Source organism: Sorex fumeus, unplaced genomic scaffold (genome assembly GCF_029834395.1).
Source record: "Sorex fumeus unplaced genomic scaffold, SorFum_2.1 ptg000098l, whole genome shotgun sequence".
Lineage (NCBI taxonomy): Eukaryota > Metazoa > Chordata > Mammalia > Eulipotyphla > Soricidae > Sorex > Sorex fumeus.
Window position 1 is genome coordinate 74,357,380 of NW_026606155.1, and position 13,443 is coordinate 74,370,822.

The following is a 13,443-nucleotide window of genomic DNA, read 5'->3' on the forward strand; positions in this document are numbered from 1 at the left end:
CACACCTACAAGAGATTTTTTTTGTTTCCTCAAGATTTTGATCATTGTACATGTACCCCATCCTCTCTTATGGTCACGGAAGGAGTCTATGGTCCTGTTTTATGGGTTGTAATAGCTTTGGTCATCCTTTATGACCTATGGTTTCAGAATATTGATGTGATTGGCAAGAAAACAGAATAAAGAAGTATTGCATCAAAATTTAATTTTGAAGGTAGCCATCCTCACATTTCAATGCTTTCTGATATGAACAGTAAACTATCTTCTTTTTGGTGTAGACCTGGTGTCAATATAGCTTTTAAAGACTTAAAGATTAGTACCACGGTTGGGGGTGGGGAAAGGGAAGAGACTGAATTACAGGACTGAACTATACTAAAGACACTGCTGAACTACATCCAAGGCTCCTGAAAAAAAAATCAGAAAAAAAAAAAGACAAGGAGAAGTCTGGGTACCTTTTGATCTCATCCTGTTGCTTCCAAGAAAGCTCTTTCACTAATAAATGCTCTTCATGAAGGCGAAACAATTTGTCCTCCAGTTCATCCCGGCTCATTCTGCTAAAGGGTCGTTGTGTTTTTCTATTCTTACCTAAAGTTTCAGGACAAATAAACTGAGATTATTTTCATGTGAAATCTTTTGTTTTCTTTTGTTTACTGGCCAGACACCAGTTGGTGGGGGCTACTCCTGGATTGGTGCTCAGAGGACAATGAGGTACCAGGGATTAAACCTGGTCCTTCTACATGCAGAACATGGGATCCAGCCTTTATTTTTGAACTGCATTCAGCTGTACCCAAGGCTTACTCTTGGCTTTGTGCTCAAGGATTAGTTCTGGCAGGCTGTGGGGACCTTATGGTGTGCTGGGAATTGAACCTTGGTCAGTCATGTGCAAGGCAAATTCCTACTTCTACTTTTCTGGTCCCTGAGAGCCAGCCTTTTGAGTCATCTCCATGACTTATATGTAGTTTTCTGGGGGAGAGGAGTTTGGGTCACACCTAGGGATGCTCAGAGGCTACTCCTGGTGGTGCTCAGGAGCTCATGTGTACAAGGGATTTAAGCCTACTGCATGCTTTAAGCTATCTCCTCAGTACTTTATGTTTCTAATCACATACGTATATTTTTCTTGGGAGAGAGGCACGTCTGGCAGTACTCAAGTGTTACTCCTGGCTCTGCACTCAGGAATCACCCCTGGTGGGCTTGGGAGACTGTGTAGGATGCTGAGGATTGAACTGGCCATGTGTAAGGCAATGCCCTACCCACACCCACTGTACTATCACTCCAGCCCCTCTGATCACATCTTTTCCAAGGGAATCTATTTTGAGTCAACTAAAGGGAATTCAGGCAGTGTTTGTAAAGTGTACTAGTAGATTATGTTATCCCTTATAATTTTTATCTATGGAATATTATTCTGTGTCATTCTAGCATATGATGTAACTCAACCACTTTCTATGTAGAAAGCACATTTCTACTAGGAATGTAGCTCAGTGTATGCTTTGCATGTATGGGTTCCATTCTTAGCACCAAAAAATTAAAAATTCAGGAGCAAAAAGAAAATACAGGGGTTAAGACACTCGCCTTGCATTTGGCTGACCCTGGTTTGATACGCAGAACCACCTATGGTTTCCTGAGCACCAACAGGTGTAATCCTTGAGTACAGAGCCAGGGGTAGCCCCTAAGCATTGCCAGATGTGGGCCTAAAGCAAAACACTCAAAATAAATACGGCCAGAGATAGGTGTCTAAGGGCTGAGCACATGTTTTGCAAGCAGATGTTCCTTGCATCCCTGGGACCACCACGTGGTCCTCCAAGCACTGCTGGTAATAACACTTGAGCACCACCAGGTGAGATCCCAAAATAAACAATTGTTAACAATAAATATGGGGTCAGTGAGATAGTACAGGGAGTAAAGTGCCTGCCTTGCAGAATAGGTGACTCAAGTCCAATCCTTGGCACTTTATATGGCCTCTTAAGTACCACTAGGAGTGATCCCAAGTGTAGAGCAGGCCAGGCTCCAAACCCAAAATAAATAAATAAAATTAAAAGTGCAACAAAAACATAAGCTTTGCTTGACAGATAAACATTGCTTAGTAAAAGAAGACAGAGAACTTGAGATATGATATAACTTTATATGGTCTCTTAAGTACCACCAGGAGTGATCCCAAGTGCAGTGCTGCAGTGCTGCAGGTAGGATGTTTGACTTGCATGCAGTCAACCTGGGTTTGATCCCTGACATCCTATTTGGCCCCTGAGCACAGAGCCAAGAGTAAGCCCTGGGAACAGCCGTGTGTGACCCTAAGAGCGGGAAAAAAAAAAGAAAGAAAAAAAGAAGGCAGGATTAGAGAGATAATAAAGTGGGTAAGGAGCTTATCTTGCATGTGGTAGACTCTGGTTCGGTGCTCAGCACTGCATATGTTCCCCTGCATACCACCAGAAATAATCTGAGCACCGAGCAAGGAGTAAGATCTGAAAATTGCCAAGGTTAGCTCTCACCAAAAATAATTGAAAAAGAAGGAAGAGGGGGGCCAGCGTGAAAGTACTGCAGGCAGGGGGCATACCTTGCACTCAACAAACCCAGGATCAATCCTCGCAAGCCTATATGGTTACCGAGCCTGCCAAGAGTGATCCCTGAGCAGAGCCAGGAGTAAGCCGAGCACTGCTGTATGTGACCCCAAAACAAAAATATAAAATAAAATTCAGGTGGAAATAAAAGGAAGAGGGAAAAATCTTGAGAAACCTGAGTGGCAATCTAGCCTACTTCCTACGGATTCCTGTCTTGATGACCACAGCTCCAGATGCACACCAAAGACCCAAAGAAGAATTCCTCTAGTTAATTTTGGTATCTATCTCAACACTGAATTGTGCTCCAAGGACAGCCAGAAGTGTGTCTCTTGAGCATTGAGCTGGGAGTAGTACCTGAGTACCACTGAGTATGACCTCAAATAAATCTAAATAAAATCAGGCCCAGCAGAGGGCATGACCAGCCAGGTGCTAGGTAGGCATGCTGGCGCTGAGCCAAGAAGCCCTGTTCAAGCTAAACTCTGGCTGAACATGGGTTTTTTTTTCTTTTTGGCTTTTTGGGCCACACCCAGCCATGCTCCAAGGTTACTCCTGGCTCTACACTGGGATGCAAGGTCAGTCTCGCACCAGACAAACACCCTACACGCTGTGCCATATCACTCTGGCTCCGGAACGCAGTTGCTTTTGAGGCAAGCTGGCCGCAAATGCTACCACAACGGGAAGGATATCCACCCCTGCCTCCCCCGAAAAGGTTCCAGAAGACTCGAGAGATCCTGAGGGTTGAGGTGCGCCTGCTGGAAACCACACTGGGGCCCCGTGACCACGGGATCTTTGCTTCGAGCAAGTGAGCAAAGTCCAGAGCTGAAGGTTCTGGAATTTTCAGAGCTCTCCGAGGAGGTGGTTTACGGCACCTATTTATACAAGCTTTGGGCCAGGTGGATGCTACACTGTCTGACCGAGTGGCGACAGGAGAGAGGGATTCTCAGACTGGAAGAAGCCATGCATACTCTGAATTAGGTCCTGGGATGAAGTGAAGCTAGTTTGAAAGCAGCGGACCTGGGAGCAGCATGTACTAAGGAAACTGTGGGCCAGAGCCGGAGGGGCATCTGGCCTGATTTGAATACTACTGTGGCCTGGACAAAGCCACCTGTTCCAGCATCTCTGCCTTTGCCACTTGTGTCCTGCTCTACCTTTCCCCCAAAGGTTACAAATTAAAGAGTAAACTTTTAAATACATTTAAAAAATTAATAAAATCAAATAGGGCTTTTAATCTTCATTTAAACAATTTTACTCCACTTTTTTTACTTTTTTGATTCATTAGATAATTAGAACCTAGTCAAGAATTGTACATTCAACTGATTTCAAATCCCCAGTAAGAAACAAACAAAGGGCCGGAGTGATACTACAGAAGCAGGTAGGGTGCTTGCTTTTGCACTTGGACGACCCACATTTGATCCTGGCATTCCATATGGTCCTCCAGCATTCCAGGAATAATTTCTGACACAGGTCAGGAGTAAACCCTGAAAACTGCTGAGTGTGGCCAACCCCTCTCTCCCCCCAAAAAAGAAAAGAAATAAAAAACGGAATGTTTAATTATTAAAATCATCACCTCGAGGTTGGGGGAAACAGTACAGGATGCGTTTTCCTTGCTCATGGCCACTGACTCCAGTTTGATCCATAATACCAGATATCATGCCCCAAGTACCACCAGGGGTCACTTCTAAGTAAAGAGCCAGGAATAGCCCCTGAGCACTCACATCGGTGGCCACAAAACAATATAAAAACCCCAGTTTATTTTAAGGGCAAAAGATGGGCTTACCAGTACTTGAACACTTGCCTTGCATATTTGAGGCCCTGGATCCAATTCCCAACACTGCCAAACAAAAACAAAATCACTTTTATAAGAGAATGATTGATATAAATATGCTAAAATTTTTTTTCATTTTTTGTAATTTTATTTATTGAATCACCGTGAGAGCAGTTACAAAGCTTTCGGGTTTACGCCAGGAATAATTCCTGAGTACATGAGCCAGGGGTAACCCCTGTGCATCGCCAAGTGTAACCCAAAAAGCAAAAAATAAATAAATAAACAAAGCTTTCGGGTTTAAGTCTCGGTCATACAGTGAAACATCCATACCTTCACCAGTGCCCTTTCTCCACCACCAAAAACCCCAGTATACCCCCTTCCCACACCCTCCCTGCTACCTGTAGGGCAGATGATTTCCACATTACTCTCTCTCTTTACTTTGATTACATTCAATATTTTGACACCAGACCCACATTATTATTTGGCATTTTACCCCAGCACTGGGCTGGAGCGATAGCACAGAGGTAGGGCGTTCGCCTTACACGCGGCCAGCATGGCCGACCCGAGTTCGATTCCTCTGCCCCTCCCGGAGAGCCTGGCAAGCTACCGAGAGTATTCGATATGCCAGACACAGTAACAACAAAGTCTCCAATGGAGACGTTACTGGGCCCGCTCGAGCAAATCGACGATCAACGGGAGGGCCTTTACCTTTACCTTTACCCCAGCACTCAGATCTGCCGAAAAGGCAACAGTAGACAATTTGTTTCCTATTGCCAGTTATGAATAACATATGATGTCCCGGCACAGCTGCAGTAGTGGCTGTGTGACTTTGAAATTCCAAAATTTTAACAATTAAATCTGGAGGGGTTTCTTGCCAAAACCTGCTGGGTTCCGAGATTTGTTTCTGAGTCTCTGGGATCATGGCCATTAAGCAGCTTGATCAGGAGTCAGAGAGACCGTTCGTGGGTGACAACTCAGGGTCTTGTTGGGACAGGGAGGAAAGGGCAGGCTCCACTCCCATCCCATGAGGCCCTATGTGTCTTGTCACTGCGGGCCCAAACCTGACTGTCCAATGGCCTCTGGCGGATGGCGGCCACTGAGCCGCCACGGGGGAGCAGGTGCAGGGACAGCACCCTTTCCCCCCTGGGGTGGCCTGGTGACAGTAACATACTGCGGGGTCTAGAAGCATTTCTGCCAAAAGCCGCTGGATTTCAAGATTTTTTTCTGAGTCTCTGGGATCATGGCCGTTAAGCAGCTTGATCAGGATCCACAGAGGCCTTTTGTGGACGGCGACTCAGGGTCTCATTGGGACGGGGAGGAAAAGGCCAGCTCCACCCCCATCCCGTGAGGCCCCACATGTCTCATCACTGCGAGCCCAAACCTGACTGTTCAGTGGCCTCTGGAGGATGGCAGCCACCGGGCCGCCAGGGGTAACAGGCCAAGGCACGAAACCTATTCCCACCTGGGGTGGCCCAGCGCCAGTAATCTACTGCAGGGACTGGACGCATTTCTGCCAAAAGCGCTGGGTTTCAAGATTTGTTTCTGAGTCTCTGTGATCATGGCCATTAAGCAGCTTGATCAGGAGCCAGAGAGGCCGTTCGTGGGCGGCAGCTTGGGGTCTTGTTGGGACAGGGAGGAAAGGGCCAGCTGCACACCCATCCCGTGAGGCCCCATGTGTCTCATCACTGCGGGCCCAAACCTGACTGTCCAGGGGCCTCTGGAGGATGGCAGTCACCAGGCCGCTAGGGGGAACAGGCCAAGGCATGAAATCTATTCCCACCTGGGGTGGTCCGGCACCGGTAACCTACTGCAGGGACTGGACGCATTTTTGCCAAAAGCTGTTGGGTTTTGAGATTTGTTTCTGAGTCTCTCGGATCATGGCCGTTAAGCAGTTCGATCAGGAACCAGAGAGGCTATGCCTCCAGTTATATAGATGAGTCAAGGTGGTTTGTGGGTGTGTCTCCCACATACCTAACTTTTGGCTGTTAACTTTCTTGGTAAACTTTGCCCCAAGTTTTTGGGGTCTGGCCAAAGGCAGAGCAGTAATTTTGGGTTATCTGGAAGTCTGAAGGCACCATCAGGCTGCTGATGCACTCGCCTCACAGGTACAGATTGACCTGCTGGCAGCACCATACCCCCAGCTAAACATATTTAAAGAGTTATATTTCATTAACTTTAGTATGGGCTGGAACAATATCACAGCGGGTAGGGTGCTTGCTTTGCACACAGCCGACCCAGGCCGACCCCGGCTCGATTCCTCCGCCCCTCTTGGAGAGCCCGGCAAGCTACGGAGAGTATCGCACCCACATGGCAAAGCCTGGAATGCTAACTGTGACGTATTCAATATGCCAAAAACAGTAACAAGTCTCACAATGGAGACATTACTGGGCCCACTTGAGCAAATCGATGAACAACGGGAGGACAGTGCTACAGTGCTAACTTTAGAATAAACACATGTCTGTTTATATTAAAAACATACACACCCATTCCTTTGATACACATCACCACAATTACGATAATGAACATATCCATCACTGTGTAACCCTGTAATTCATTCCCCACCACCTTATTCTATCCTCAACCTTCACCTTTGACCCCAAACAATTATTAACCTGCTTTTTGTTACCATAAATTATTTTCCATTTTCTAGGACTTTTTGTTTGGGGGCTATACATGGTAGTATTCGGGGGTTCTTCTGGCTCTGTGCTCAGGACCAATCTCTGGGAGTGCTCAAAGAGTGCCATTTTCACTTCAGCAGAGAACAGGAAATTATGCTGCAAATATATTTCTATTATTTAAAAATTAATGAAGGAGCCAAAAGGAGCTCAGTGAGCTAAGCACAAGCTTTGCATGCAAGAGGCCCACATTCAACCACTGCTGGGTATGCCCCAGCCCCCAAATTATTGATTAAGTGGGCCCGTGTCAAGACATAAATTAAGTTTAACTATTTCAAATATATCTACTAGCAATTAGAATTCAAGTCTTCTCATTGTATTAGGAATTAACTTTAATTGGCCCAGTAAGTATTCGGGTCCTTGGGCTGGAGCGATAGTGCAAGTGGGTAGGGCGTTTGCCTTGCATGCAGCCTACCTGGATTCAATCCCCAGCACCACCAGGAGTAATTCTTGAGTGCAGAGCCAGGACTAACCCCTGAGCATGCTGGGTGTAAGCCAAAAAGCAAAATAAAAATAAAAACAAAAAATTCAGGTCCTAAAAGGGGCCTATACTTGGCCTCCTCTGAACAGGAGTCTCAGAGAAGAGACAAATTATGAAGAAAATCATGAAAAAATATAGTTTTCTAGTGAGTGAGGAAACTTAGTAGGAGCTGATCTATATTAGAGGATATGAATAAAGGCAATCTACGACTTTTGAGACCCAGAGAAACAAAAGACAAAGTGAAGGTTGAGTTTAAAAGACACTGGGCTGAAAAATATAAATTATTTAAAAATAATTTAATTATTAAAATCTTCACCTTGAGGCTGTGGGAAACAGTACAGGATGCGTTTACCTTGCACGTGGCCATATATTCTGATTTGAAAGTATAGACTCTGTAACTGCTTGTATGAATGCTCATAAAAAGATGATTGTGATTCTTATAATTTTGATTGAACAGTTTGATAAATATTACTGTATACCTCTTCTGCCCAAATGCTACAGGGAGAAGAAAAAATAGGTCTTTTGCTTTGGGAATAGCAAGAGAAGCAAGACTCACATTCACTTGAAGGATCAGATAATAATAGATGTCAGGAAGGATGTTGCGGTCCGGGAGGGATTTTGCCATATCTAGAGCATTCAGAGAAGACAGGCTGACTAGAGGTAGGGATGGGCAAAGAGCAGCGTGTTATTGGACATTATAAAGTAAGCATGATGAGTTTATAAAAGAGAGTTCATGACTGGTGAGAGTTTAGCAGGTAGAGCTCTTGCGCACGACTGAATCAGGCTCAATCATCAGCACCTCAAATGGTTCCCAGGGCCCACCAGGAGTGATCTCCAAGTGCAAATCCAGGTTTAAGCCCTGAGCCCTGCCTGATGTGCTACTCCCCCTATCCCCCACCAAAATAAAAGAAAGAGAAAAAAGAAAGAAAAAAGAGAGTTGTATGAAGGTAAGGGAAAGGAAGTGTATTTTGGAAGATCTTATCTTTATGAGATAGGATTTAGGATTTTTACTGATTCTGCTAACAATAAACTGCAATTATACAATTTGAGCATGAGAGCAATAATAGGAGAGCTATTGGAGAGCTTTAGTAATATTTGTCTGCTATTACTGACTTAGAGAGACTAGTGGGACAGAACCATTAAAGGATATTACTGTGATAAAGGCTAAAGGTTTGAATTAGCACTAAAGGTGGCAGAGGAAGGAATCACAACGGCATTAAGGAAGAATAAAAAGACATGTCAACCAGCTGGGCGCAGGATGGAGTTAAGAGAAAGAGTGACATTAAGAGAATGAGAGAGGGACCAGATACAGTATAGTGGATAAGGTGCTTGCCTTGCATATCGTCAACCCAGGCTAGATACCAGGCACCACATATGGTCCATTGTGGTCCCTGAGTGGTCCCTCAGCACCGGGCCAGAACTAAGTCCTGAGTCCATTTGGGGATGGACCGAAAAGAAAAGGTGACAGAATTAAAGATGACATAATCATACTTTTTCTGAAGACTAATAGTAGCTCTGTAGCACTGTCCTCCTGTTGTTCATCGATTTGCTAGAGCGGGCACCAGTAATGTCTCCATTGTGAGACTTGGTGTTACTGTTTTTGGTAATTGAATATGCCACGGGTAGCTTGCCAGGCTCTGCCGTGTGGGCAGCATACTCTCGGTAGTTTGCTGGGCTCTCTGAGAGGGACGGAGGAATCGAACCCGGGTCGGCCACTTGCAAGGCAAAAGCCCTACCCACTGTGCCGTCGCTCTAGTCCTATAGGCTCCAGTCCTATAGAACACTAATAGTAAAACACAAAATGAACAAATTAATGAACAATTTTGCTCTCCTCAAAAAAGTAAAACCAAGCAAAACAACCAAACAAACAAACAAAAACAAACCAGTAAATAAAAATGAAACTATGAATATATATTAGACACTAACTTACTGTTTTTGCTTGCATCCAGAGGGCTCTTTCTAGTTCATCTGACTTTCCTGGAATGCTTTACTATGCTAGAATCCTCCTATCCTCTTGTCCATATGGCTGGATATGAGAGGAATTATTGTAATTCTGTTTAGCTCTTAAGATGTTAACTCTTTGGGGATAAGAGCTTGAGGTCTGCATTTTCCTCTTGTACTCAGGAAAAGTAGTTAAAAAGATTCCTTAACTTACCAATTTCTCAAAAAAAAAACCCTAAAAACATTTGTTATGAGATTAGTAGAAATGTGCTGGTGGTTTTGGAGTGATAGTGATAGTGCAAGGGAAGGTTCAAGGCAAGGTAGTGTGATTGCCTTGCACATGACTGGCCCTGATTCAATCCCCAGCACCCCAGATAGTCCGCCAAGCTTGCCAGGAGTGATCCCTGAGAACAGAGCCCAGGAATAAGCCCTGAGCCCTGCCAAGTGTAACCTCAAAACAGTAACAAAAATGTGTTGGTACTGGGAGAAAGCTCTTTCCATCTCTTCCTGAAGTGTTGGACAACATCAGTGGGAGATATCTGGGGCCCTGAAATATTTTTGAAGAGAATGGATGTTGCTCCGTTGGTGCAATTAATTGACCTGCCCAACCCACATGTGCTTGTTAAGTCAAGAATGCACAGAAGGTAGATCTAGGGCCTCCTCTCAGCTCAGTTTTCAGCCCAGGAGAATATGAGTTGGTACCAACTTGAGCTGTGGAGCATGCCCCTGGTGGAGAGATAGTACAATTACCTGGTGAGCGTTCCCAACCACCTCACCCCGTGGCTGTGGCCACAGAAAGACATGTTCAGTTCAAGCGTGAAGATTGAGAAGCCCAATGGCCAGAAGTCAGAGGAATTCGAGTCCAGCATTTTTCCAGGATCTCCTCGAGCTGGAGATGAACTCAGACCTGAAGGTTTAGCTGAGGGGGCTAAACATGACAGCAGCCAAGGGAATTGAAATTGGTGACGGAGGAAAAGCTATTATATTCTTTGATCCTTTTTTTCAGCTACAGTCTTTCCAGATAGTGTGGGAACTGGAGAAAAAGTTCAGTGGGAAACACATTGTCTTTATTGTTCAGAGGAGAATTTTGCCTAAGTCAACTCGAAAAAGTCGTACCAAAAAAAAAAAAAATAATCCAAAGGTCCTAGAAGTCGTACCCTGACAGGTGTACATGATGCAATTCTGGAGATCTTAGTCTTCCCCAGTGAAGTTGAGGGAAGAGAATCCTCCTAAAACTGGATGGCAGCTGGTTCATAAAGTTTCATTTGGTTAAAACACCGCAGAACAATGTGGAATATAAGATTAAAAACTTTTCTGGTGTCTATAAGAAGCTCATGGGCAAGGATGTTAATTTTTGAATTCCCAAAGTTTCAGTTGTAAACAAAAATGACTAAATAAAATATCATTCACTAAAAAAAAAAAAAAAAGTAAAGAATGTACAGGAGCCAGAGAGAAAGTGAAGTGGGGAGGACACTTGCTTTGTATGGGACCAATGTGGATTTGGTCCCTGGCACCCCAAGCCCACCAGGAATAATCCTTGAGCACAGAGTCAAGAGTAACCCCTGATTAGGCCATGTCCTAATTGCTGGATGTGGCCCCAAACAAAAAACAAACAGAATCTTCAGATAGTTTTTCTAAGGGTCAGTTCTATGAAAGAGAATTACTATGTGAAATCTAATTTCATTTTTAAAAGGATCTGAGCTGGGGATTCACCTAGTATTTTTGTAACATAGTTTATTATAGTATTTAGATGTTACCTCAATAGGTCAATTTCTATTGTGATGTAAAATAAACACTAATTGTAAAATTTAAGCATTAGTAATTGAAAATCATTTTGTAATCTGTATAGTGATTAGTCCAATGAAAAAAATGATCAGACGATAATCTTATGCTTCAGAATCAGGAGGAGAACAGATGGCAAGAGTGTTAAGCGAGGCTTATCCTTTAAGAAACCATATTTAGGTCACTGTTGGGATGAATCTGAGAAGAGTAAAAAAGAAGACAAAGGAAAAGATTTTAAAAAAATGCTTTTTTAAAAAAGTGGGAGAGACTAGGGCAATAGTACCTCAGATGGACTTGCCAAACCAGGTTTGCTTCCAGCATCCTGTATTGACCCCTTGAGGTCAATAGTTTATTTAAAGTTATGAGGTAGGTTTTAATAAATTCCTGAGCTCATAGCCAGGAGTAACCTCTGAGAATTGTAGGATTTGGCCCTCAAATTAAAAAATAAGTAAAAATTTAACAAAAGGGGATGTGGCCAAGGTGGCCACTAGCACCGAGGAAGGCCAGCAGCACTGAATAGTGAACCATCAGACCCAATTTTCAGGCTGAATCCAGCTGGGAGTGGCTCCAGCACTGCTGGGGAAATCTCTCCTCCCCATCAAAATATACTTCTATGCACTTTTTCAGTTTTGGGGCCATAACCACCCATGCTCTTGGCAGGGTTCAGGGGACCATATGGGATGCTGAAGACTGAATCCAGGTCAGCCACGGGCAAGGCAAATGCCCTATCTCCTGAGAAATCTTTATGCACTCCAGGTGTATAGGTATAGAACATGGGTATACATAGCACTTGCTGTTATAACACAATAAATAATAAAAAGATTTATTTGAAAACAAATTCTTAAAAAGCTACAAGACCCCATATGGGGTTGTAACCCCCAATTTAAGAAGTTCTAGGGAGCACGTCCCTATCCGTGAGGCACTATGCTCCTACCCATGCATTGCTTTTCTCTGAGTAACAGAAAACCTTCTTAGGCCTGTCTTGTGGTGGCTAACAGCTAATTCCCTCCACAATTTCTCTGAAATTGGCAGGGCTAGCTATGGGCTAGCTATGATTTCCGCCCAGAGAGCCAGCAAAGCTTTATTTAAAATTATTTAAAATATAAAAATAGAAGTCTATTTCTTTACTTTTTTGCAGTGGGGAGGCTTAGAAAAGTCAGCTGGTTGGGGTGCTGTTCCCGCTGACTTTGGGGCCAGAGCAATAGTCCGGGGGGAAGGACACTATCTTTGTACGAGGCCAACCCAGGTGAGATCCCAGGCATCCTATCCCTATATAGGATATATGCCAGGAGTGGGTCCTGAGAGCAGAGCCAGGCGTAACCCTCAGCGCCGCCAGGAACACACACACACACGCACACCACACTATGTCCCTATATAGTATATATGCCAGGAGCGGGTCCTGAGAGCAGAGCCAGGCGTAATCCTGAGTGCCGCCAGGAACACACACACACACACACACACACACACACACACACACACACACACACACACCCCACACTATGTGTGTATATATACATGTTTGTTTGTTTTTTAATTTTTGTTTTATTTTTAAACGGGAGAGCCCTCTGAAGCAGTTCACACACACACACACACACACACACACACACACACACACCACTATGTGTGTGTATATATATACATGTTTGTTTTTTAATTTTTGTTTTATTTTTAAACGGGAGAGCCCTCTGAAGCAGTTCTCCGAGCAGGGCGCCGGCCAGTCCAGGCAATTAAGCCTCAATGCTCGAGCGCGGGCTTGAAGCCACGAGGCGTAGATCAGGCCCGGCCCAGCGTTGCTGGGGCCAACCAGGCCACACCAAGCAAGGGGAGGGCGGGGGCGGCATAAAACGTCCGGAGGAACTCGGGTCTTTTCTATGCCCGACCCCGGAGCTATGCTCCCCAGTCAGTCAGGCCTAGTCCTCACAGCTCCTGAAAGTGCTTCTTGGATGCACAACCCAAGGCGGAGGAATCAAAAGGGCGTTTTCTTTTTCCTAGGCCCTGCCCTTGGAGCCTGCGGGCCCGAAGAAAATCGCTCGTTTCTTCCCCGCCCCCGCGCCGCGGGAATTCCGAGATCTGGGCGGGCCTTTTAGCGGGCTCTCCGAGAACGGGGATAGGACAGCAGCGCCGCCCATCAGCCCGCCAGAGTCCCGGATGTGAACTGGTGCGCGATACAAAGGCAAGTTTCCCCCCCAGCTCTTCGTCGGGTACAGTGACCAATCAACATTGTCCATCTGATAAACGACAGGACGACGA

The 13,443-nt window shown here is 44.9% G+C and overlaps 1 protein-coding gene and 1 pseudogene across 1 annotated transcript in view; one reads left to right on the top strand and one right to left on the bottom strand.

Moving 5' to 3' along the window:
* The window catches only part of RPGRIP1 (RPGR interacting protein 1), a 62,937-nt gene extending 58,736 nt beyond the window's left edge, over nucleotides 1-4,201 (bottom strand). Inside the window, exons 1-2 of the mRNA XM_056133927.1 lie at nucleotides 4,117-4,201; nucleotides 450-582 (exon numbers count right to left, since the gene is read on the bottom strand). Coding sequence (XP_055989902.1) covers nucleotides 450-582; nucleotides 4,117-4,201 — 218 coding nt within the window. The remainder of the gene's footprint in view (nucleotides 1-449; nucleotides 583-4,116) is intronic.
* Nucleotides 4,202-10,212: 6,011 nt separating this feature from the next.
* Nucleotides 10,213-10,769, top strand: LOC130041355 (40S ribosomal protein S7-like; annotated as a pseudogene).
* The last annotated feature ends 2,674 nt before the right edge of the window (nucleotides 10,770-13,443 follow it).